The sequence below is a fragment of the Teleopsis dalmanni genome, chromosome 1 (genome assembly GCF_002237135.1).
Source record: "Teleopsis dalmanni isolate 2A chromosome 1, ASM223713v2, whole genome shotgun sequence".
Lineage (NCBI taxonomy): Eukaryota > Metazoa > Arthropoda > Insecta > Diptera > Diopsidae > Teleopsis > Teleopsis dalmanni.
The window spans coordinates 183,330,095-183,356,652 of record NC_051846.1 but is presented as its reverse complement, the minus strand read 5'-3'; the positions used below and the strand labels follow the sequence as shown (position 1 = coordinate 183,356,652).

General features: G+C 30.9%; 2 protein-coding genes across 2 annotated transcripts in view; both read left to right on the top strand.

Moving 5' to 3' along the window:
* The first annotated feature begins 7,871 nt into the window (after positions 1 to 7,871).
* On the top strand, positions 7,872 to 19,016 carry LOC119670628. The gene is made up of 7 exons (XM_038080960.1): positions 7,872 to 7,952; positions 8,098 to 8,146; positions 9,573 to 10,327; positions 10,434 to 13,003; positions 13,813 to 15,127; positions 15,196 to 15,693; positions 16,760 to 19,016. Exons 2-7 carry the CDS (start codon positions 8,107 to 8,109, stop codon positions 18,953 to 18,955), a joined length of 7,374 nt encoding a protein of 2,457 aa, XP_037936888.1. The 5' UTR covers positions 7,872 to 7,952; positions 8,098 to 8,106; the 3' UTR covers positions 18,956 to 19,016.
* Positions 19,017 to 19,475: 459 nt separating this feature from the next.
* LOC119666870 (serine/threonine/tyrosine-interacting-like protein 2) overlaps positions 19,476 to 26,558 on the top strand; it is a 57,788-nt gene continuing 50,705 nt past the window's right edge. The window contains exons 1-2 of the mRNA XM_038076149.1: positions 19,476 to 19,513; positions 23,710 to 23,962. Of these exons, the coding sequence (XP_037932077.1) occupies positions 19,476 to 19,513; positions 23,710 to 23,962 (291 nt within the window). The remainder of the gene's footprint in view (positions 19,514 to 23,709; positions 23,963 to 26,558) is intronic.

Below are 26,558 nucleotides of genomic sequence, written 5' to 3'. Positions count from 1 at the left end.
ACAAAGAGAGAGAGACAGAGAAAGAAAATGAGAGGCAGAGAAAGACCAGAGAAAGAGAGAAGGAGAAAAAGGAAGAGAGAAAGAAAGTGAGAGACAGAGAAAGATAGAGAGACAGGGAAACAGAGAGAGAGAAAGAGACAGAAAAAGAGAGAGACAAGGAGAAAGAGAGAGAGAGAAAGACAGAAAAATATAGAGAGACAAAGATAGAAAGAGAGGCAGAGAAAAAGAAAGAGAAAGACAGAGAAAGAAAAAGACAGACAAAATGAAAAAGAGAGACAGAGAATGAGAGGCAGAGATATAGACAGAGAGAGACACAGTCCATATATTTAGCTGGAAATGCTCCAGGAATTTTCTTTATTTCTTCCTTTTATATTCTGCAATCATCACTACTGCTGCTGATGTTTAATTAACGCGTTGCAATCATGCATAGTCCTGGTGATAGTCGTATAAAAAAGAACTATCCAGGATGATATAAAAAATTTAAGTATAAAAACAATGGTATTGCTTATTATACAATAAGAAGTTTGAATACAAATAACAATTTACAATAATTATAATTAATAATAAAAATACCTACTGCTATTAAACGATACCAGACTAGTACTGAGCGCTGATTTTAGCATAACTTGTAAAGAATCATTCCTGATTTCTGATATCTATGACATGACATCATTTTTAACACTTTATTGTTCTTTTTTAAAACACTGTAATTTATGTCTATATTCCCCTTTTTTATTTTCCGAATAGCATTATATATTTGTGGCCCATGTAAACACATTACAATCCCCCTTCATTGTCTCAATTATTTAAAATTTTCGACACATTTTATGTTTCGTCGCATTTGGTACGCTTCGATGTTCGACTTTATTCAATTATTTTAATTGCATATATTAAATTTTTTTTTTAACCCTTTATACATTAAGACCGAAAAGTTTTCGGAAATTCTCATTTAAAATTCGCGCGCTGTATATTTTTCGATATTTTAAGTTTATGTAGTTTGGCAGCACTGTCCTTAATTACTATGCCAAAAATGAGCGCGATCTGTCAGACAGTTCGTTTACGGCAGCTGTTGAAACCAGTTCACCTCAGTAGGGCGTTGCGAAAAAAACAATGGAAAAAAATATTGAACAAAGAGTTTGCATCAAATTTTGTGTTTCGAACGAAATTTCGTGTGCAGAATCGTTGCGAATGCTACAAAAGGCTTATGGGGAATCAGTTTTATCGAAAACTCAAGTTTATGAGTGGTACAAAGCCTTCCAGGACGGTCGTACGACCGTCGAAGACATTTCGCAACGCACTACTGAGGTGAACTGGTTTCAACAGCTGCCGTAAACGAACTGTCTGACAGATCGAGCTCATTTTTGGCATAGTAATTAAGGACAGTGCTGCCAAACTACATAAACTTAAAATATCGAAAAATATACAGCGCGCGAATTTTAAATGAGAATTTCCGAAAACTTTTCAGTCTTAATGTACACACATTTTGTATAAAAATGTTTACTTTAAAAATATGCACAGCATTTTCGCAACATACTTACAACAGCTGATTGACATTTTGGCCACCCTCACCCTCACCGTCAACCCCATCCTACAGTGAAAAATCCTTAACACGAACATGAAGCAAATCTCATTTAAATGTTAATTTTTTGAAATGTTTGCATATGAAAATTATTGACAACGGCGACGACTGCGACGACTGCGGAGGAGTGAAGCTGTGAAAATCATGAAGTTATGCAGATTTGTAAAATAACTAAGCTCAAAAGCAATGAGAAAATAAAAGATACAATAGTGAAATGAAACTATATAGTTCCAGTGCATATGATATGTTTGATAGGGAACAAAGATATGAATAATATTGAATAAAATAAAAACATTTATAGAATAATATAACAGAAATAATTTTGGAATATATAAAATGGATTTTAATTTTGACTAATATTCGTTTACACTCTTTATAGCGTAAATGTGTATAATAGAGAATGAATAGAATAATAACATTGTAGGTGCTCGTATCTCTGTACTCATCTCTCAACCTTATATTAAAAACATGAAGACAGAAATTGAAAACCTCCGAAAACAATCATAACAATGATAAGAAAGCTCGATGAGTTGGCGACGACTAACGCATCCATATAAACCCCTAGGTATACGATCTTTAACACGACATTAATATAATTCAGCAAATTAACATTCAGCGGCTTGGCTAGTGTGGCCATATCGTGAGAATGGTTGAAGATATTCCAGCGAAATAGGTATTTAAAGCAATAGTTGGAGAAAGAAGGCATAGAGTTATAATGTGTCTCTAGTGGAGTGATCAAATTGATGGAGCACTAACCACTAACCTGGAGAGACGTGCCAAAGCCTGGTGACAGGTTATTATGACTAAATAAGTAAATAAGTAAAACAAAAATATAAGTCTAACACTAAAATTGTCCAAAAAGTCATCAAAAATTGTCTTAAAAGAGTTAAGGATTAATCGAACTATGTATCAATCATAAGTGTAATTTATGTACCTATGTTCAAAAATGGTTAAAAGCCGCATACATGTATCTCTTGCGTGGCCCAGCGATAACTAACTACATAATTTGATGTGACTTGTAGTGAAAAGTATTTGTAAAAATAGGATTAAAACGATTAGAATTGAGGTATATGTCACACACTTTTCATTTTGAAAAAAATACACAATTTCAAAACAAAATGATACTATTCGATTTTAAAAAGGTTGGGAACTATGCCACCACGTCACTGCATCCTTTGAGCATAATTGATATTAAAACAAATCCTATAAGTCTATTTTCATTATCTCTGCAAGACCAGTAAGGCAGCGATCCTTTAGATGTTGCAGTTACTATACATCAGGTCTTCGGCAATGACATATAAAATGAAAAAGAGATTGATAGATTCCATCTTATCTTCGTATAGCAGCTTCTAAACAGTTCGCATTTCGCAATTTCCACCATTGAATCATCAACCCGTTAGCACTACAAGTTTGCTGAAAACCAAAGTATTTCTTTTTATCTCATATACGACAAAGACTCGCAGTGACCGCATAGTTTTTATTATAAGTCCGTAACTCATACCCCTCATACCCCAATTCATCAGCATTGCAATAATATCGCATAATATCACATAATAAACTAACTCAAGTCTTACCGGAATACATATTTTATCTTGGAACTCATTCCAGGAACCCAAAAATATTATAATTATATCATAGTAAACTAACACACACTTGACCATAGTAGATAATTTATCAACTAACTCATTTCAGGAATCCAATAATATTACAATGTAACATAGTAAGCGATAATTTATCTCGTAATTCATTTCAGGACCCAATAATATCAATATAGTATAGTAAACTATTACAAGTTTATCCAATAATATTACAATATAACATAGTAAACTAACATAAACCCTACCGCAATAGATAATTCATCTCGTATTTCATTTCAGAAACCCAATAACATTACAATATGGCCTAATAAACTATCACACGCCATACCGCAATAGCTAATTAATCTCGCAATTCATTTCAGGAACCCAATAATAATACAATATAACATAGTAAACTATCAAAAGCCACACCGCAATAGGTAATTCATCTAACATAGTAAACTAACATAAACCCTACCGGAATAGATAACTCATCTCGTATTTCATTTCAGGAACGCAATAACATTACATTATAGCATAGTGAACTATCACAAGCCACACCGCAATAGATAATTTATCTCATAATTAATTTCAGGAATATTACAATATAGTATATTACAAGTTCATCCAATAATATTACAATATAACATAGTAAACGAACATACACCATACCGCAATAGATGATTTATCTTGTAATTTATTTCAGGAAGCTAAAATAATATTTCAATATAACATAGTAAACTAACATAAACCCTAACGCAATAGATAACTCATCTCGTATTTCATTTCAGGTATCCAATAACATTACATTATGGCATAGTGAACTATCACAAGCCATACCGCAATAGATAATTTATCTCATAATTAATTTCAGGAACCCAGTAATATTACAATATAGCTCAGTTCGTTAAAATGTTAATATACATATTAACATATTGCCTAACAGTGATATATCCATTTAGACTCTAAAACTGTATAATATAATGTAGAGTATCTCATAATCGATGTCTATTTGTAGAATTTTATTTCCACCTTCCTTTTTTGTTGCGTTTCATTTAAAATATTGTTGCACAGTGTTTTCACAATATTTTAAACATAATTAATTTTAAATGAAACTTTATGCCTAAATGATTCAAAATGCGCTAAGACCCTTTAAAACCGCTGCGAGGAGGTGTGGTGGTGAAATCATTATATATTATGTCAGAGCGTGAAATCGGAAGTTTTAATAAATTACAATCATTCATTATTGACAGATTGCATAAGTTTAGCTGCACATTATCAAAATTAATCCCCACCTGCAAAATGAGTGTATGTGAGTGCAAACGAAACGCTGATTATAGATACAATACAATAGTTTCCACAAATGCATTGCTTTAATATAATTTAATAATTATGATAATTCAATAGAGAAAAGTCATTGTAGAAAAAAAGAAATGCAGTAACCACAGCATTAGAGCAGATAAACAAACAATGCCAGAATGTATATGACATAGGCGGATGCAACTAATAATCTGCTGAACCTGATTACTCCTATCAATACACTTAAGTATCTAAACAAATACATTAATGTTGAAATTATCTATATACATATATATATAGTTACTTTAATATCTATACAGATACGCAGCACACAACGCTAGTGATGCCAGAGTGATAAGAGATACTATTTTGCGGCTGTTTAAATGCTGCTGATGTCGATTACATGAGCTTGTCGCATTTCATTGATTTTGTAATTATATGTGGCGTGGCTTTACTTCGTAGCGATTTTTCGAGCAATAGTCATATTCTGCATCAGAAAATAAATATATTTACAGATTATAAATGACAGATAATGCACGTGATGTAGCTTTGATGCGATTATCGACAGCCACGTGACATGTTTGAAGTTTTAATTATCGCGCAATATTGGCTGAAGAATGAAGGATGAGTATTTTTACGCATCGCGTTAACAAACTTATTTTTAATGTTGCGTTTAAGGAATTTTGTAATAAAATTTTATACAAGGACATTTTTTATGTTACATTTGAATGATATCTCAAATATACGACTCATCATCTCTTAATACTCGTTTTTATAAATACTTTGACGCAGGTTATCTTATCATATATATGGATGCTTCTTGTTTGATATATTGTATATGAGTGGATCCCGAAATGAGAGTATTGTTCTGACACACTAAACCGTTTTGCGACTATAAACTTGATTAAATTTTTTCAAATTTAACTGATTTATCAGTTTAATGTTCGGTAAAGCAGTTAATGTTGCATGTAAGATTTGATAAATTATTAGGTTTGTAATAAGAATAAAGGAATAATATAGCACACCGGAATAAATTGTAAATATAAGAAGAAGAATAACAAATTGTTTTATTTTAATACTTTGTAGGAATATGTAAACATAACGTCAAAAACACATTTTTCAAAAATATAATAAAAAGTAGGGCATCGAACCGGAACCAAACCGAATACCGCAAAAAACCAATAATTTTGCAGAAACAAAAACCGGAACTGAAACAATATATTTTTTTTGTCTTGAACCGAAACGAAAACCGGCCCTGATAAAAAATGATTATAAACTTTACAGTAGTTAAAATATTTAATATTGTTTTATTAATTTTTAAAGTTTATGTCAAACTAATTTAAAATTCAATCTCCTTTTAAATTATATATGTCGCAGTTGTGGGGAAGACGATGAAAGTACCTCTCATATGCTTTACTCATCCCCAAAAACAGGCTAGGTGCTTTACTACTCTAGAGGTTTGCTTTTTTGAGAATCTTGATCAACTGCAGGACCTCTCATTAAATAGCATTGTAAACTTTGCCAAATGTTTAAGGTACTTTTAAACCCCTTAGTTTTTCCCTTATACGATAACATAATGAACCAAAAGAATAAGAGGATCTCTTTGGATCGCCCGTACAACCGAACCTAACCAAATTTAATAATCAATACATATTGTTTTATGGTATTTATATCATACTAATATTGTCCTGGATACCTCATTTGACCTAATTGATATAATTTTAGCTAACAGTTTTTTAAATTTAGCATTTTCCAGTAGGTTCATAGCCTACTTGAAATTCAGTAAATTCGTAGAAATTCAATTTAAAAGATTTCAAATAATTTTAGTGATACAAAAATATTTTTATCTTATGAAACAGTTAAACAAATATGCATTAATACTGCATATACATATCTTTTAACATAATCCACAGATTTATTTCGGAAAATCTCAATCACTCTACTTCAGTTATATAGCAAAAAGTATACATATATCTTATTAAACAGTTATAGTGCATAAAATAATGAATATATAAATCGGTAAATATAGTTCTTCGATTTATTTCAAAGTTAATATACTTCGTGTCTCGTTGGCATCGTTCAATACGATCACCAAATAATTTGCACACAAAGAAATATAAAGTGATTACTCCATGTATCTATCAGCTGTTATAATATTTCTCCTACGCTTACGTCAAAAACCTACGTTCAATGCATTCTTATGTTTCCCGCAATTTGAACTTCGACATAAATAATCAAATGTTTTTTTTTCTACTGGCGTTTTCGATATTAAAACAGAATTTAATTCAAATTTTCACTTTAGATTTACTTTCGGTACCTCAAATTTTGTAACCCAATCGAACATTTTTAAATCAATCTAATATTTTTGTATTAGTGTTGGTATGCATATATAATTTTCATAAATACATACATATATCAAATGAAATCACACTTTATTTGTCAAGTCATATTGCTGTTAATTTTAAAGTAATCTTGGTACTTTGGCAAAATATCTGGGGTATTATAAATTAATTTCGAAACTTATGAAAACTGCGCTAAAATAAGTTGTAAAACTTATTCCAAACTTGTTAATTTAAATCGGCATATTGAACAGAACAAGTCAGCTGATTGCTTACGGCACAACTAATTGAACTTTTAAGAGTAGTTTTTGCATTTAAGTATTAGTTATCAGCTGACAGAGACTTTTTAAGTACTTTTAATTTTTAGTTATAAACGCTCTTAAAATTGCTTTTAAAAACAGTTTTAAAATAGATTTTGGAAACAAACTTATTAAATACAGTGATTATATTTTTAAGTAAATTTAAGAATAACAATTAAAACATTTTTAACCTAAACAGCTGACTATAACTCAAACATGTCATAACTTGCTCTATACTTGTCCAGCGTGCACAACCAGTTGCGCTATTGTGATAGCGTAATCTACTTTTCTCAAAGGAAGAGACTGAGGAACTTCTGATTTTATACATATTTCAAATTATACTACATTTATAGTTACAAATTACAAGAACCGATCTACTATATATAAAATGTATATGATGATGAGGCAACAATAAAATACATTACAAATCTGGTTTAGCTTATTTTTGGTATGTAATTTCTTATTGTTCAGTGACTTTTCATAAATAAATGAACTACTGGTTTATATACATGTAAGAAAAATTAACCCTACTTGATTCATTACTCAACACTGCACATTAAGTTTATTATTCTAAAATGTGCTATTAACATGAAATGATATTATAATACGCAGTAGTTTTCGCTTTATTCGTTGGTAGGGGTAAATAAAGGAGATTTCACATATCATTCGATTTCATACTAACTTATATCAAAAATCATATAGTTGTCTCACATAACGGAACCTCTCGAACATGCGAAAAAATTTGTACGTTTCGTATTAACGAAGTTTCTCATTCCGTGTCTAGTCGAGAATCAGTGTAGTAGTTCTTTTAGATTTTCTCCCGTGCTTGAATTTTTTATATTATAAAATTATTGTTGAGGTAAGAATTTTTATAAATCATAATAGTTTAAGACTTAAATATATTTATCGCAAATGTTTTAAATTAAAATGCTTCACAATTTCACAAATATTAATTTATTATAAATAAATTATTATAATTTATTATAATGCGTTTTTCATTGCAGTCATTCAATATGGCCAACTACCAAGTGTCTAGGCCGCCTGAGAAGAAAGGTATTTATAACGTTTTGTCTCTATTTTAGTTGGTAATTATAATTACTAATTAATATCAAAAATATGAATTATTCATATCTTTAAATTTTTTCTCAAAATTTAATTTAAATGTGGAGTCACACATGAATATCACATAATTGTAAAATACTTTAATTCTTGCAAAATCTACAAATTTCTAGATTAAGCAGACAATGGCGTCGAAAAAGTGATGCCAGTGAGCACATTTTTTTCACATTGCTCTGATATAACGTAAACCAATATTTTCTTATTGCTTTTAGTTGGTTTTTTCTGATTTAATAAGATATTTTTTTTATTGCAAATTTCATAACTAAGATTTATAATATATTTTAGTGTTCTTATATTAATTTTCAATACATAAAGATAATGTTAATTTTTATTACATTTTGATTTACTTTAATAGATACATAATACATACTTTAATATATAAACATAATATTAATGTTCACTAAATTTTGATCTACATCACATCAATTTTCGTAATTAGAGTTCCGATTATTATGTCTTCGACACTTTCATTCGGTGAGATTTTTCTTAATTTCTTTATTTCTACTTTATTCCTGCTTTCTTAATATTGAATATATAAAATGGATGATATTGTTGGATTATCTTTATTCAGAATTTTTATAATACTAAATATTATATCTTTTCTGATCTAGTTTCATTTATAAATAAACTATTTCAGTTATTAATATTTAGGTGTATTTTAATAGTTTTTGCGAAATCTAGAAATTTCTGGAAGAAGCAAAAATGGTGGGAAAAAGTGATGCTAGTGCGGATTTTCTTCACTTTTGATATAATCCAGAGCAATTGTTTCTTAAAGTATGATTTCACTAGCTTCGTTAGACCAGTTAACTTGAGATTCAAGTAATTCAAGCAATCCTATGTAAGTTAACAGATCTAATAAAACCAAAGGAAACATTCTATTATTGCTTTTAGGCGGGTTAACCTTTTTCTCTTCAGATTAGAAATTTTTGGATTGTAAAATTTTTATCTAATAATGATAATATACTTTAGAATTCATAAAACATAACTTATATTAACTTTTATTTTAATATATAAAAATAAATTTAATGTTTACACTACATTTTGATTTACTTCATATCAACAATATTTTTGTAAATGGATTTGCACTCATGTCTCCAATGCTTCCATTGAGTAAATGTTTAATATGATTTATTAAATATGATATACTAAACATTTACTTTAATATTGAATAAATAAGTGTTAAATAATTTAATAGAAGACAATATAATAAAAAAGAGTTTTTGAAGAGAGTTGCATTTCACGATTCGTGACGGAATTAGTTTATTTTCTGCAGTTATTAAATAATTAAAATATTTACAGTACATATAAATTGCATTATAAAATATAAAATTTCTTCCTCTCTTCTTTTTTTAATTTTCAGCGGCCTATAGATTTCGTATTGTTGTTACACATTATATAAACCCACAACTATTTTGGTATTACATTGATGTACCCGATTCGTTACATAAGGTGTTGGAAGTAGAAAGCCTCTTGCTAGCAGAGTGCACCAGAGACAGTGGTCAATGTTACTTTAGACCCCATTTAAATGAAATAGTTGCGGTGCAATATTTACCGTTCTCGAAATATATTCGGGGTCAAGTACTCCATGTGGATAATGAAAGCGAAAAACCCACATATATATTATGGGCCATTGATCATGGGTTTCCGTTTGCTTCAGACGGAAGGTATTTATGGCAGATACCAGTTGAGCTGAGGAAACCCACTGATCGTATTATATGTGGTGGAATGGCTAATATTTACCCTAAGCCTTCTGTACCTATAACTGATGACGTAAATGTTCATCATATTATAAGTGAAATGTCCTGGAGTGATGACGCTTGTGAGTTTATAGAATGGCTGATGAAAAACGCGAGATATCTTTTTTTTTATCATTTACATCTCTCGGAGAATAGAAAACAGTGGGGTTTTCTAAATATACGTTTTCAAAATGGTTCTGAGTATAAAGCAAGCCAACTTTTGAATGATTATGAATTTAGCATACCTGCTGAAGATGATTTTCGCGTCGAAAGTACATATCTTAAATATCTTAATCATTGTCCGTGGTTGTCGAACAGTGGAAAAACTATATACAGATTAAATAAAATCGAGTCTATACCAAAACTTAGTAGTATTCAGGTAATTACTAATTTAATAATTTTTGTAATAAATTTCATGTTCTCATATTTAATAGAATATTTGAAAAAATAAAAAGGCTTTACAAAAATATTATTTTTTATTTTAGGACCGGTTGCGAATAAACTGTCAAGCCTCAACAAACATATCTCCAAGACTTCAACAAATTTTTGATGAATTAAAAGACAAACCTAACGGTATCACAATTAATACTAATATAGTTAATAATATGACGGAAAATAAGGATGACGATAAAGAAGTGCAAAAGTATCGGGATCTTAGAAGCAGGTTAAACTTTGGCAGGAATAATGACTACCATAAAATGCAACGACACAAAAATTTCAATCGTTATCATCCCAATAAGATGAAAACACAAGTAGATGATGAAAACGAATCCATATTTGACAACAAGTTCAGCAATTTTCATGATTCCAAGGACAAATTTTTCACAAATGATTTAGATGATTTACCTAAAGTAAGACCAGCACGCAAACGCATAGCTGCAAAAGAAGTATTGGACTCAGAACACGATGTTAAGACTCGTGTATCAAATATTGTAAATACAGAAGAATCCAATGAAGCTGGAATGTCTCTAACAAGTAAAGTCATGCAATTTTTGGCCGATAATAAGAACCGTTTATTTTCAAATATAGAACTGGATAAAACGAAAATCATGAACTTAAACATAAGTGGACATAATAAACCAATAAATAATCCACTAGCGTTACCTACTAATCGTGAAAAAACTTCGGAAAATATTTACTGTCCAATGAACAAACGACCAAAATTTGTTGCAGAAGATGAGACTGAAACGCAACACGGTCTTAAGAAACAAAATTTCCGTTTCAATAACAAAGAGTCCTTAACTGACATGGCTAAATTATTTTTGTCAAGAAAAGAGAATATTGATCAAGAAACAAACATCAGCCAACAGAGAATTGCTTCAACACCTGTAGAATGCACTAAAAAAGTGGACAATCCAAGCATGAAACAATATTTTAGCAAAATTGATAAATTATTAGCAGAAGAACATATGATGACTGCAAACCAAAAACATGTACTTGGTTTTAATAGAAGTAAAATAAATAATCGTTTGGTTAATAATATGGAAAAGCCTGCTATCTTGAAGAGAGAGCTTGATATTCCTGAAAATGAGAAAACTTTTGATATGAAAAAGCAAAAAATAAGGTTTCTGGATGAATGTCTTAAAATTGAAAATTATGATGAAATTTATAATAAACATGACTATGGAAGTGAAAATGAAAATTTAATAAATGTAAATACTACTACAATTTTAGCTGAAGTACACAAAGGTGTGAATGAAGGCAAATATGCAGTTGAAAGAAAACTAAATAAAATTTCTTGCCATGAAGAAATTAAAGTACAAAGAAATTCAAAAGACGTTATACAATCCTCCGCTGAAGTAGTTAATGTTATTACAGAAGAACAACCAGTTTCCAGTAAAGTTACTCATATATTTCCCACAACTGCTAGGTCTTCCTCTAGTGAAAAAGTGAATATTATTAACGAAGAACAACCAGTTTCCAGTAACAGTGAAATAATGAATATTATTAAAAAAGTAAAACCAGCTCTCAATAAGGAGGCTCATGTAAATCCCACACCTGCTAAGTCGTCCACTGGTGAAATAGTTAATATTGTCAAAAAAGAACAACCAGTTTCCAGTAAGAATACTCAAGTGGATCCCACAGCTGCTAAGTCGTCCGATAGTGAAATAATGAATGTTATTAAAAAAGTACAACCAGTTCCCAATTCGGATGCTCATGTAAATCCCACATCTGCTAAGTCATCCGCTGGTGAAATAATTAATATTGTCAAAGAAGAACAACCAGTTTCCAGTAAGATTACTCAAATGGATCTCATAGCTACTAAGTCGTCCGATAGTGAAATAATGAATGTTATTAAAAAAGTACAACCAGTTCCCAATAAGAATACTCAGGTGGATCCCACAGCTGCTAAGTCGTCCGATAGTGAAATAATAAATGTTATTAAAAAAGTACAACCAGTTCCGGATAAGGATACTCATGTGTATCCCATATCAGCTAAGTCGTCCGCTAGTGAAATAGTTAATATTGTCAAAGAAGAAAAACCAGTTACCAATAGCTATGCTCATATAGATCCAACAGCTGCTAAGTCGTCCGCTGGTGAAATAGTGAATCTTATTAAAGAAAAAAATGTTAGTAATGTACAACCGACATCTATTACATCATTAGAAAAGCCATCAAATTTATTTCAACCTAGCACCTTAAAAGGAATTTTGAATAGTTTTCTTGAAAAACATAATTATTTGACAAATATAAATACCAATACGACTGCGAATAAAGAAAAATTATTTCAACCTAAAGACGAAGAAAATAAACAGCAACAAGTAGTTCTTGCTAAAAATACAGTACAGTACGAAAATTTGAAGTCCATTGACGCAAACGATTGTAGAAAAAATATGACTGAGGAAGAATTACAGTTATATGAAAAGAAAAGACTAGAGTTAAAAATCAAGCACAATAAAGTTCTTATGACAATTCCTGGTATTCAAGAAGTTTGTTGGCAGCAAAGACTGCAGTTGATGAGTGATGTTTGGTCCGAAGAAGATGAAGGTGAAATTGAGATCCACATTAAGGTGCTCGACTACAATAAAGTGAATAAAAGAGATATCGATAACTGGTAATTTTATTTTAATTTTTTAAATATTTTTTAGTTATTAATTAACGTTCTTGTCGCACAAAAAATTGACATATAAAAAAAAATATTCCTAAATTTTAGACAAATTTTTGGTTTTATGAAGTTTCATTCATGTCGATTTTTCATGAGAAAATAATGTTAGCACTAGTCTTCAGAAGTGAGTGAAAACTTTTCGTTCTGAAGTGTTATGAAAATCTATTACACCAATTTTTTCAATTTGTATACAATCATTCCGACGTTTTTCTGATATGTGTACCTCTCTTATAGACAAAGATTTTCAAAATAGATCAAATAACTTACTTCGTCATTAAAATCAAATCTTTATTCTACTCTATAAGCACTACAAGCAATTCATCATCATCTTTAGCGTCACACAGACCGTATTGAACCTAGGTCTGTCTTAAAACAACCTGGCATTCTTCTCTAGATCATTCTGGATACTGTCTTTCTATCGTTTTCTTGGCATTCCTTTTCTTCTGTTCTTTTGATATCATATTCAAATATCTTGTGTTGCACTCTTGTCGCTAGCATTCATAACATATAACACTGTTTTTTGAATTTGCTGATTGTATCATAATTAACTAGTCGTTCTAGCGCTTGATTGCATTATATGCGGTACTCTCCGTTTTTATTTATAGGTCAAACGTTTTTTCTTAGAATTCTCCACTTCTTTTCTCTTACAATATGTCATATGTACGACATATATTATCAATCACAAATTACAATATTAGCAATAATACGTAACAATTAACACTATATACATAAGTGAATTATATTTTTTTTAACTTTAGTACTCTCTTTGATGACGGAATCGCACACATCGAATCGTTCCTAAAAAAAGCTGATGAAGATTATTGCTTGATATCCGAAGAACTAAACGAGCATGTTAAGCAATTGATCAAGACCAATGAAGATGAAATGAATATAAAGGGACAAACTAACATACGTTCTCTGCTAGGAGGTAATCACATAGAATGCGCAGAAGAACTACCATTAGTATTAACTGAAGCTGATCGAAAACAAGCCGTTTTTCAATCATTTGAACAAAGAAATGCAATTGATCCATTAATAGAGTACAAAAATAAGCTGAATATAAGACAATTGTACTTTGAGACAACTTTCAATGACAATGTAGTACTAAAAACGAAGGAGCCAATATTGGTACACTCAAAGAATTCATATTTACCAATTCACAATTTGAAATATTACGAATTATATGAACCAATTCTAGATAAGTTGTCGCATCTACACATAACTGACCTTAAAATGTTGCAGGCTTATGCTTGGCCGCATTTGTTACGTGGAAACTCCATGTGCTTGCTTGGAGAGGAGAACAGTGGAAAGACATTGTGTTATCTGCCAATAGTTTGCCATTTAATAGCTATGCGCAAACAACACTATTACATTCCACAATCCTTTGGACCTGTGGCAATTGTACTTCTCCACGAGCAGTATCAAATTAAACCCGTACAAGAGTTATGTACAGATATGTTGAAGTCAACTAAGAGTAGAATTATTTCGTCACTTGGCATTCGCAACTTTGACCAAACCCAATTTCAATTATTGTCCGGGTGTGAAATTTTACTTATAACGCCTTCCAGTTTAAAATTTCTATTGACACATGACGAAGTTGGTTCCTTAATTGATTCGCAACGACTCATGCATTTAGTGATAGACGATATGGACAAAATAATCGCACAGTCGAAAGACGATTTGGAATATGTCTTGCGAAGATTGATTAAAATCGGAAAACCACAATTACTTCAAGTAATTGTTACATCCTCCACTTGGGAAAAAATACTTAGCAGTATGTTACGTCAGTTTAAGGATATGGCACTGCTGATAGGTGATTTTGCAGAAGCCACATTTTATGCTAATACCGATATTAAATTAAAGCTCAGTGCTTCTGCACACAAACTACAATTACTTTCTGATATCATGAATGCTCATACATATAAAAAAGAACGTACACTTATACTATGCAATTCACCTCAAGATGTTTTGCAAGTTGTCGAGTTTCTTAAGAACAATGGACATCCATACATCAATTTCGAAGAGGACTCTTCAAAAGAAAATTATAGCAAATTTTATAAACTGGCGGGATATGTAAGAAGATTCATTATCTCTACTTTATAAATTTTGTTTTCATACTTATCATATCTGTATATTTATAGGAAACTACAGCAGCTTGTCTGGTCTCTACTGATAATAACATTTACAAAATACTTCAAACACCAGATTTGCAGAACATAATACATTATTCTTTGCCTGCCACTTGGACATCCTTCGCAAGAAGATTTGCGACAATGGCGAATAATATACACAATTTTGTTGTTAAAGGATTAAATGACTTACCCATTACAGCAGGAACAAAGTCAATGATATTATTGGATGAGGGAAATCACACTGTCTTTCGCACTTTAATTGATTTAATGAAGCGCCGCTCTGTAACAAATATACATCGTAATATTATAGCAGTTGCCGACAAGATTTGGGAAGAAAATGAAATTCAAAAAGTTTGCTCTCAGAAAACACTTTGCAGATACTTATTGGGTTTCGGTGAGTGCATAAAATTACGTTGTGAGTATCGCCACAGGCTTGCTTCCTACGATCAACCTAAGGATGAGGAACTTATTCCCAGTTTTGGAGATATGCGTGTAAAGATTATCAAGGTAAGGCTTTAATATGATTGCAAAATTTTATTCTTACTTAATATTCTTGAAAGGTAAATATTTTTTAAAAACAATTATATTTGCAATACTTTTAAAATATATCTGTGCTCGTCCTTTAAATAATAACTTATTTCAATGCTGTTACGTTAGGTGAGGTGAATTGTAGGGAGAAATAAATCCTCCCCAATAAGCGAAAGTATCCATTTTGATACAATTCCTCGTAATGTTAGGTACAAGAATCGTCGTGTTACACTCAGCTGAAATCATTGATAAATGCTAATGTCTAGCCAATGCTAGTACTGATAATATCGTGGATTGCATTAACAAAGGCGGCACTTCGAAACTTAAGTCTGGACATAGATCCAACTGGTGTTCTGGTATCTTTTCTTCCAGCACCAGTAGATGGGTACGAGAGGATATACTACAGGGTACGGCGAGCTTGACTCCATGCTGTCCTACACACAGTGCCCCGTTAATACAGGTATTAAACAGATACTTCTGATTTACTTCTGTGTATCAAATCAGAGGTTAATCAATGACGTCAGTGCTGCGTGCAATATTAAAATAACGATCATTAATTGGACATTGATATTAAGTACAGCAAAACTGGACTTAATAAAAAAAAATACCCGTATATATATTAAAAATGAAATATCCAAAAAATCCATTATACGTCTTTTCATTCACAGAGAATATTAAAGTCACTTAGTAGATACTAAAAATATGAGCTATCATCCAACCCATATAATTAATATATTTCTATATATAATACAGAGTAAAATTATTGCGTATTGGTTCTAATCTAAACTATTAAAGCCAATTTTTGAATGTATATTATTTATAATATAGATCATATACAATATACTTCTGTAAACCATTAAAGTCAACCATTAAATCTGTATTATTTAAATTAGATGTACACTCAAATATCTATGAATTTGATATATATGTTTTCATATCATATATATATTATTTAAAAAAAACAATTTTTTTTTTGTTTGCAGCGATTGAAATACTATAATATACTATATATACTAATAAAATATTTTTATCTTTTCAATTAAAGGTAATATCACCATCCCACTTTTTAGCACGTCCTTTGGGGTATAGAGTGAATAAATCTGAAGCATTTCAACAAATTCGTAAATCCAACGAAATGTCACTTTTTGAGATGAACCTAAATTTTCATTATCTTAACGAAGACAATTTGATTGTACTTTCTTCACCTGCAATTGGTGATTTATGTATATACAAAATAACAGAAATGCCATATAGGGCGAAAATAATCGATGTGGGTCATAATAAAGATCCGGATGCAGATACTTCTCTCAAGTTTACACTTAAACTAATAGATGTTGGCACAATTGTTTCGACGGTTAATCCAAATTTAATTTATGTGTGCGATGAACAATTTAAATATTTCCCAGCACAGGCCATCGATATTCACCTCTTAGGTGTAATTCCATGTTATAATGAGCGCCATTGGGAACATAGTATAAAGGAAGTTCTGCACGATTTGCTCATAGCAAAATTCGAATCGACGCAATGCGTTCATATAAAAATTAATTTCGCTGTTGGAAATTATATCTGGGTTGATGCGATTAATATATATGAAGATTTAAAATCGATCAATATTTGGTCACTAAAACATTGTATAAAGAAAATATTGTTTGATGAAAAGTATGCAGTTTTTAGCAGTGAAGTGGCAATAAATCTTCGAGAATTTGCAAGAGATTTCATAAACGAGAAACAAAATAAAACTGTAATTATTGAAGATGAAGAACATCAGTTAAAGGAAGATGTTAATGTCGAGAAAAGTGAGGAATTGATTGAGAGTCAGAATGTTCTTAATGAGCTTGAAGAATTTGATATCAATGAAGAATCAACAGATGATTGGACTTCTATACCTTTAGACCAAGTACTACCCATAAAACTTGGTTACTTTGACGACTGGCCGACGATTTTTGTACAAATAATTAATGATGAAAATGAGTCTATGCTAAAACTCCTCCAGGAGAAGATAGATCAGTATATTGAACAAATAAAATGTGATACCATATACGAATTGCCAGAGCACTTATTATCTCCTCGCACAAATTGTATAGTAAGACATGATGAAAAATATTCGCGTGCTAAATTTTATGGAACGGACCGTCATAACGGCTTAAAAGGTTTCTGGTTTCTCCTTTGCGACTATGGAGAATTTATTAATGTAGACAAGAATGTATTAAAAACTGAATTTCTATATGAAACAACGGCAGAATTGCTCAATTTTGCACCCTATCAGGCAATTCAGTGTCAAGTGAATAATTATGAACAAAGCTATTCTTTTTGGGGTAAACAAATTTATTATATAAAAGCTACAAAATGTCTTACAGATAATAATTTCAATATGAAAACCTATAATGTGAATATATCTCAATCGGATGATATGGATGAAGAAGTGTTTTGGGAGGAAGACGATGATTTTGCACCATTCTACTGGATGGAAGAAAATTATGTAGATAGGCCCGAAGAAGATAACCGCAACAGTAAGTTTGTGAGCGGTAGTAATCTCATTAAGTCTATGGTAAAATTTTCTGCAGCTACTAACTTGGACAGTATGAACAGAGCGTTCAAGGATGTAGTGGTTATTGAAGCAGAATCAGTAAATAATAAGCCAAGGTTTAAGGTTGAAATTATTGAACTAACCGATACGCTTACTGACACACCAACAACAGTGCCAATTGAATTAGAAGATTTATCTGTCTTGAATAACAACATTCCTACACAAACTGCACAGTTAGAGTATCAATTCAGCGACTTACCTGAATTAAAGCAATTATATGAGTGTCCACCAACAACATGGTACCAATCTAACTTTATCATTAGCTTAAAAATTTATGTACCTGACATTCAAACCTACAACTTAAAAGTAACTGATGAGATGTTAATTTTTGCAGCTAAAATTAATGAAAAGAAAAATGTTGTCATATTAAACTTCTTGGGATTAGTTGAACCTGAGAGAGTTGTCCATGAATTACGTGGCTTGTACGTGTATGTTAAGTTGCTCAAACGAGTACACATGATGTGGCCACGCCTCTTGAGGGAAGGAAAGTTTAACAATTTTGTTAAATGCGATCCAAACATTTTCGAGGAGATTGAACAAAAACCTATTGAAGTTAGGCCATTAATCATGTCTGTATGTGATGATGATTCTGATCATGAGCTGGAAAAATATGATGATGTTAAAACGCTTAGCGAGAGTGAGGACGAATATTAAATCTATAGTTTGAGAAACTTTGAAAAAGGCTTCTAATAATTTAAATTAATTAATTTAAATGATAAACAAAAATGTAATTGTCAATATTTTACAAATTTGATTGTTAAAATATTAATATTCAAATCACAATAAATGACACTAATAAGAACTACCGTCTGTCACATAGTTGAGTAACATTCCGGTAAATAGGTTTAAGAAGTACTTTTAAGTCAGTTTGCTGCATAGTGAGGGTTTAGTATGTCTACTTACTATCGAAAGCATATTTGGAAGTAATCTTTATATAAATATTTATTTTATATAATTTTTTTTTCTTAAAAATTTTCACAAAGCCCTCTTGTCTCTGCCTATTGGTACTTTGGTGCTCTCAGAAACCGCTCATAACAAGGTGACTAGCCCGGATAACTCAGTCAATAAAGAATGAGATTCTTCATATCAGGGACGTGAGTTCGGGCACCACGTTTTGCGCCATTTGTTGTGTTTGCTTGTTGGTAATTTAACGCTTTTAAAAATCGTGCTAGCCATGAGCGGCCATGAACCATGGGTTCCAGAAGCGCCAAAGTACTAACAAGCAGACACAACAACCCATTACAAAATTTAAATATTAAACAAATTTAATTTTGTTAAATTAATTTTATAAAATATTTTTATACTTTCTAAAAATAGTGCAAAAAAAAAGTAAAAATATCTTAAAATGTGTATGATGAAATGTATCTTTTGATTGCGTTGGCTTACTTTATTAAGCCAAGAGCTTACTTCTTAACCAAAGACAACTTCGGGTGCAAAGCACAAAAGAAAACAAGGAAAGTGCATATGCAAGGAATAAGGATTTAAAACTGCCTGCAGTTATGAAAAGTAAACTTTCGACTCTTTATGCAAACTTAGTAACTTTAAGAATAATGCTTTTGATATAAGCTGGCACTGAAACTGGTTGAAGCACTGAAGCGCTGAAATACTGAAATTAAGCAATGAAAATTGTGAAAACTGTAAGAACTGTAAGAACTGAACTGAAATCTCCATTAAATGCAATGGCAGCGAGAATGAAAATCTTAAAATTGCTAAGTGGAATTTATGCTTCAACTTGCAACTTGCAACACACTTGACACATGTACGACCTTTCAACTTTTTTGGGGTAATTTCACATTTTCATTTACTTAAAATCTTGAACCCTGAGTTTGTACCTTGCCTTCATCAGCTCACAGATACAATAAAGTGAGATACATTTTGCATGTTGTAGCTTGGGATTGTTGTCATTAAAATCAAAATGTTAAATACGCGCTGCAAGTAATTTCAGTTTGTTGCTTTTGTATTTGTTGTTGCTCTTCTTCTTCTTGGTTGCTGCTGTACGACGGTATGACTGTTAAGGTAAATAAAGCTTAAATCCTCCCGCTACGACTACGGCGTAGTATCAAGGAAAAGTCAGTTTGCAGGATTATGAGAAGATGTTGTTGCAGAATATTTGCTAGGGAAAGTTACGGTATTATCAGTACTTTTAGTTATTGTTTTCAAAATGTTGAATACGTTTTCAGGAGTAACGATGGCACTGTATAAGATTGTGATGTGGTACTTCATCATTGAAGTGGCACAAAAATAATAATAATAAAAGAAGAAAACAATTTAACTGAAGTGAGCCCAAGGCGTTACATTAAAACAAGCAGAGCAGCAGTACCTATCCATCCGCCTTCGGGTACAAAAAACTCCGCAGCGTGGGTGCCACCATATACAGAGCTAGGATACTACAGCAGCAGGATTCGAAAGGCCATCAACGTTGTTGCTTGATTACAATTACATTAAATTGCTTGACATCAAACTGCTATTACAGTTGGCATTGCTACGATGTGGTGAAATGCTGCAGTGCGGGGCGTGTACTTAATTTTGCTGTTTTATCTGCTATTAAAAATCTGTAATGTGCTTATTATGCTCGAGCATTTATTGTGGCTTCTTTGCATTTTTATTGTTGACATGCTTTAAGTAATCCATTGTGACCATTGCAAGTAGCTCGATACCAGCGAATTTCCATAGCTGATACTAGGAATCCGCTTCACAGTTTGTAACAACGTATGGAAGTCATTGTCAATGTGGGTGCTGGTGTGGGGTGTGGGGTGTTGGGGGTGTGATTCCTCGACATTAGATACCTTCAACATTTATTGACGTGAGTTGGCACTGTTGCAGTTTTACATAAAATTTTGCTGATGCCTGCAAAATTTAAGTTTTTCCTATTTTGGTTTGTTTATTGTTAGCAATTTTAACAACAGGTCCTGATGGCATCAAATGAAACCGCACTGTCATCTGCTGCAGTCAGCAACTTTTCCTTGAGGTGCCATAAAATTTTACATTTCGTTAAATGCTTTCAGCGAAAACTATTTGAGAACTTCATTAAAACTTAAATAATCAATGTTTTGCGTTGAAAACAAAGCAATTTCGTGCAAAGTGTTTTGTTATTCCGCTATCAGATTCGATTTTATGGCCATCGCCTTGAGTAGATAATGATTTTGCCTTTAAGTTGCCAGCAATAAAAACTACGTATTTTCCGTTGATTTAACAAAAAAACAAAAAGAAACCTTGAAGTATTTAAGTTCATAATAAAGTCAACATTTTAGCCGTTATAAAGGAAAATACATAAAAATATGAGATATGAAATGAGTCCAATTAGGTTAAGTTGGATTAATTGGATTGGTATCTCGATTTTGAGCGAAGATACATACATATAATTTTTAATTCTAACACTAGACTAAGAAACACGGGCCTTTAATATAGGTGTATCAAGGTAGAGGCCAGGAATGTGGAGTATATCCCTTCAGTATCCTGATGTGTTGTTTTAATTTCAACAAAAAATTTAATCCTATTAGTCTATTAAATTTAAAATAGCAATGCGAATAATCACCATTGCCAATAGTTGCTACTATGGGTGCAGTAGACAATTGATGTGTAGAACAGTCTCTCGACCAACAAATCTTACTCTATAGATCACTTATGCTTCCAATGATTCTGTATGGCGTAAAAGCGTGGATGTTACGACATGATGATAAAATGTCTTACGAAAAGTTTTTGGTGAGATAGAGGTCCTGTTCGAGTTGGCGACGATAACCGCAAACGAATGAACGACGAGCTTTGTCACGATATTAATACAACACAGAGAATTAAAGTGTAGTGGGTCATTGCGAAAGACTAAATGGCTATGTTTCAGCTCCGCTGATTATTTGAAGCGGTACTTGAAGGGAAAAGGTGTAGAAGTGAACCATTTATTCAGTGAAGTGATTAAGATAAGTAAGCACTAACCGCAATTGATTTACAAGACTATATACGCGCACGCAGCAGAGGGCCTAGAGAGACACGCTGCATCAGGTCGAAATCCGGTAACGAATTGTTATAAATTTAAGTAAGTAATACAAGTTTTTATAATATCAAAATATTATATTTTATAAATTCTTTGAAGAGGACTATTCAAGAAAGCCAAAATATCGAAATAAACTTTGGTAAAAAATTATATTCAAAAAAACTGTATATTATGTTTGAATTAACAAACCAATTAGTTAATCTGTAATTAATAAATAACTTTTAACAAAAAAAGTCAAATGAAGAACCCTGGTTCTCGGTTTTACAGAATGATAATTATATAAAAGCAAATAATTGAATTATATGAATGACATGATAAAATATTAATTGTGTTATTTTATTCAAATAACAATAAAAACAATTAAATATATTAACATAATTATTTAGAAATATTTTTTTTATAACCACAATAAATTGAGTGTATTAATATAATATATAGACTTGATATATACATATTTTAAATATTTAAAATCAATGTAATTTTCATTATAAATTTATTTAATTTAAATAAAATTTTTATAATAATATTATAATTTAGGGTAAAAAATTACAGTGCACGCTTGGTATTGGCGACTACCCATTATCGCGACGGCCCAGTTATTGCCACAGTTTAATTTTTAGCATTGCAGGTTCTACAATGGCAACAGTTCACAAAAAAGAAGTTCTATTTTCGTGACTTTTATTTTTTTTTTTCTAATTATAATATATATTATATATCTACTTCCCTGATTTGATTGCAATGCTATGCCACATTTTTTGTTTCAAAGTAAGCAATAATAAGGGAAATCCCCAAATCTTTCGTATAGAACAAAAAAAAAAGAATTTTGGAGTTTAATTTTATCACTTTATTTGTGTGTATTGTGGTGTTTGCAGTGAATTATATCCATAGAATGTAATGAGGAGCTAATAATATTATCAAAAACAGAATCGGAGGACTCATATGAAAGTGGTCATGAGGAAAATAAAATTAAAGTGAACGACGCTTTTACATCGATTAACATATGCATACAAAGGGGTTTGGAAGATGACAAGCCGACAACAGCACTATATGAACTATATGAAAAAAAGCAACTTGAAATTTCTCACTTTTTTAAAAATATTTAAAATATATATTTTTCACAAATATATGTATAAAAAGGTTTCAGTTTATATTAATTGCACACTATTTTTTTGGGGTTGGTTTATCGCGATAATTCGGTTTCCGCGACAACTGTGTTTTGTAATTAGTCGCTAATACCGAGCTTGCACTGTATTAAAATCACTTACTTGACTTACTGCTGGTATACCGTATAACGCTAGCAACATCGCTAGGCACTCTCGTCGATTTGACTTTTCTCTGGCTTGATCACTTCATTGAAATTCGTCGTCGACCTCAGCATTTTACTGAACAATTAACTACATTTCGATTATAATTCTAACAGATACGCCGAAAACAATGCCGACAGCGACGCTCGCTCTATCAACGACGATAATGCCAACAGCGACGATAATGCCGACAGCGACGCCGAAAACAATGCCAGCAACGATGCCGACAGTGGCGCAAACAGCATAACGACAATAATGCCAGCAACTACGCTGAAAATGATACCGACAGCGACTCTCGCTATCAACGACGATGATGTCGACAGCGACGCCAACAACGTAACAACAATAGGCGTATTCGGTGGCTCGCAAGTACGGCAAAAAACAGCAAGTTGTTGGCCTATGCAGGCCTATACTGGCCGCAATGTACGCAAAACAACAACACTATTTTCTCTACCTCGGCCAGCAAGTTATGCTGGCCAACCACATCGGCCAGTAAAAAAAAAAATGTTACCAACGCAATAAGCGAACTATTGTGAACCTTCATTGAAAATTCCAACGAATAGTGCAATCAAATATCAAGAATTGAGGAAATAAAAATTCAAACAGAATTCAAAAATTTGAAAAATCTTGAAAAGTAACGAAAAAATAATAAGAATGTAGAAATCGTAAGTATTAAGCACATTGAATTTTTTTTTATGTTAGTTATTACCAAGTAACATTTATTTTATTTCATTTAATTTGTAGTTTACATGCGTAAAAAATTTTTTTATAGAAATACACGCAAGTAAAACGTTGCTTTCTTCTCCCAACATCGACAGCACCTACAAAAATTTACTTATCTTAGTGTTTTATTTTTAAATTTCCAATATTCTTACCATTCCTTTTAATTCCTTGTTCATTTTAATTTTAAAATATTTTTATAAAAATATATTTGATTTATATGCACATATACAAGATTTGCTGTTTGTCAAAACAAAAACATTTGACAGATTTGCAACAGTGGATGCCCAATGACTCGCGTGGCCAAAATAGGCCAACATGCATTTTTTGCCGTATATTGCGAGCCACCGAAAAGGCCCTAAATAATGCCATACTAACTACCCAAAAACGATGCTATCGACTACGCGAACATCGACGTCGGTTTATTATTTTAAGATTTTGATTGATTATTGCTGTAGTCAATTAAATCTTGTATGTATTTGTTGTTTTAACACCCACAAAATTTATTTATTACTGTTGAATTTTTAAGTGTTAATTATTCTTATTGTATTATTTAATAGCATATAATTTACTGTTAATTTTGTTTAATATAAAATATTTACTTTATAAATGGTATTAAATTTAAATAAATTTTTTGTATAAACATTAATTTATTTCATATTTTTAAATAGACGGACATTTTTTCATAGTTGTACACATAAATATATACAGAAATTCATTATTTTCTTTTTCTTATTACAATCTATGTATTTATATTTTATTAATTAAATAATTGCAAATTTAAAATTTTATAAAAAATATTGGAAACAAAATCCACAATTTATCACACATATCTTAATTTAATTAATTAATATATTTATAAAAAGGCAGCATTAACTTAAAAACATTAAAGAAAAAAATTACCAGCTATAAATCCTTCACTTTGTAGTTAAAAAAGTGCACAATATATTACTACATAGTAATTATTTAATACAAACATACGTAACTACCCTTGTTTTTATTAGCACAGCAGTAACGGAGAGTTCATTTGCACTCTATATTATATACATACATATGTACGTGTATAATAGTTTACAATAAACAACACTTTTTCAATACAATATTAATACTCATAAATAATAGATTATTAATTTAAATAAAACATATTTATAATTTTTATATGAAAAACTAATTAAATTCACTAAAAGAAAATATTTCACATCAATGCGTAAAAAACTTAAATATCATTTGCACCGACACCACCGCAAAGGTAAAAAATAACTGAAGCAAAAAAAATTGACTGCTTTGATATCAAAGCATAACAGAAGACAAAAACAATAAATGTAATATATTTATTGATTTTGGAGGGAATAATTAAAGCAAAAAGAAAATGATCGAATAATATCAAAGCTCTTGTCAATATGGAATATAATAAATCTCCACTTGCGCTTATTAGTGAAGATTTTGCATCATATATTTCTGTTACCTTCACCAAAAATAATAAATAATAATAGAATTTATTATTTTTGCTTATGGTAAATGCTTAGTAATTTGGTACTTGTTGTCTTTTTTTCATTATCAAGAAAAACATAAGTTTGTTGTTATTGTTGTTATCAATTAAATTTTTTTTTGCACTGCAATGTGTTTTTCGTAGATGAAAAGTGCAGTATTAATAGTAATAGCTTTTGCATTATTAAATGAAATTTCAATTAATTAAAATTTTTAAGATTTTATTTATTATTTTATTTTTGCATTGAGTTAAATTTCAGTTGTACATTTCATATTATTAAAGATAAATTTTAATTCTTTGATTAAGTTATAATAAAAATAATTATATTTATCACATATGGAATATAAAAAAATTAACATAATAATCAATATCGCCATTGGCTCAACACTATCATTTGATCCCGTTTTCATTTTCGATTTTGCATTAAACCATCACTATATCTAGCTTAAGTATTTCACCGGATCAGGCCTAAGTCTCCTACATTTAGATCTTTAGATCTACAATGCAGGTTAATTATGAGTCCAATGCGTCAACTTTATATGCATTGCCATATCATGATACGTTCCAATTATCAGTTACCATCGGTCCTTATAACATAATCTGTACATGGTAGATCATTTGATATTATACATAAAAGTGATTATATATTTGGATGAATATATGTTATTGACTTTAGTTTATTTACTTAAGTTTTTATTGTTGAGCCTTTTCCGAATTAGTGCATCTGGACACTTTTACTCTTTGATATCTGGGGGG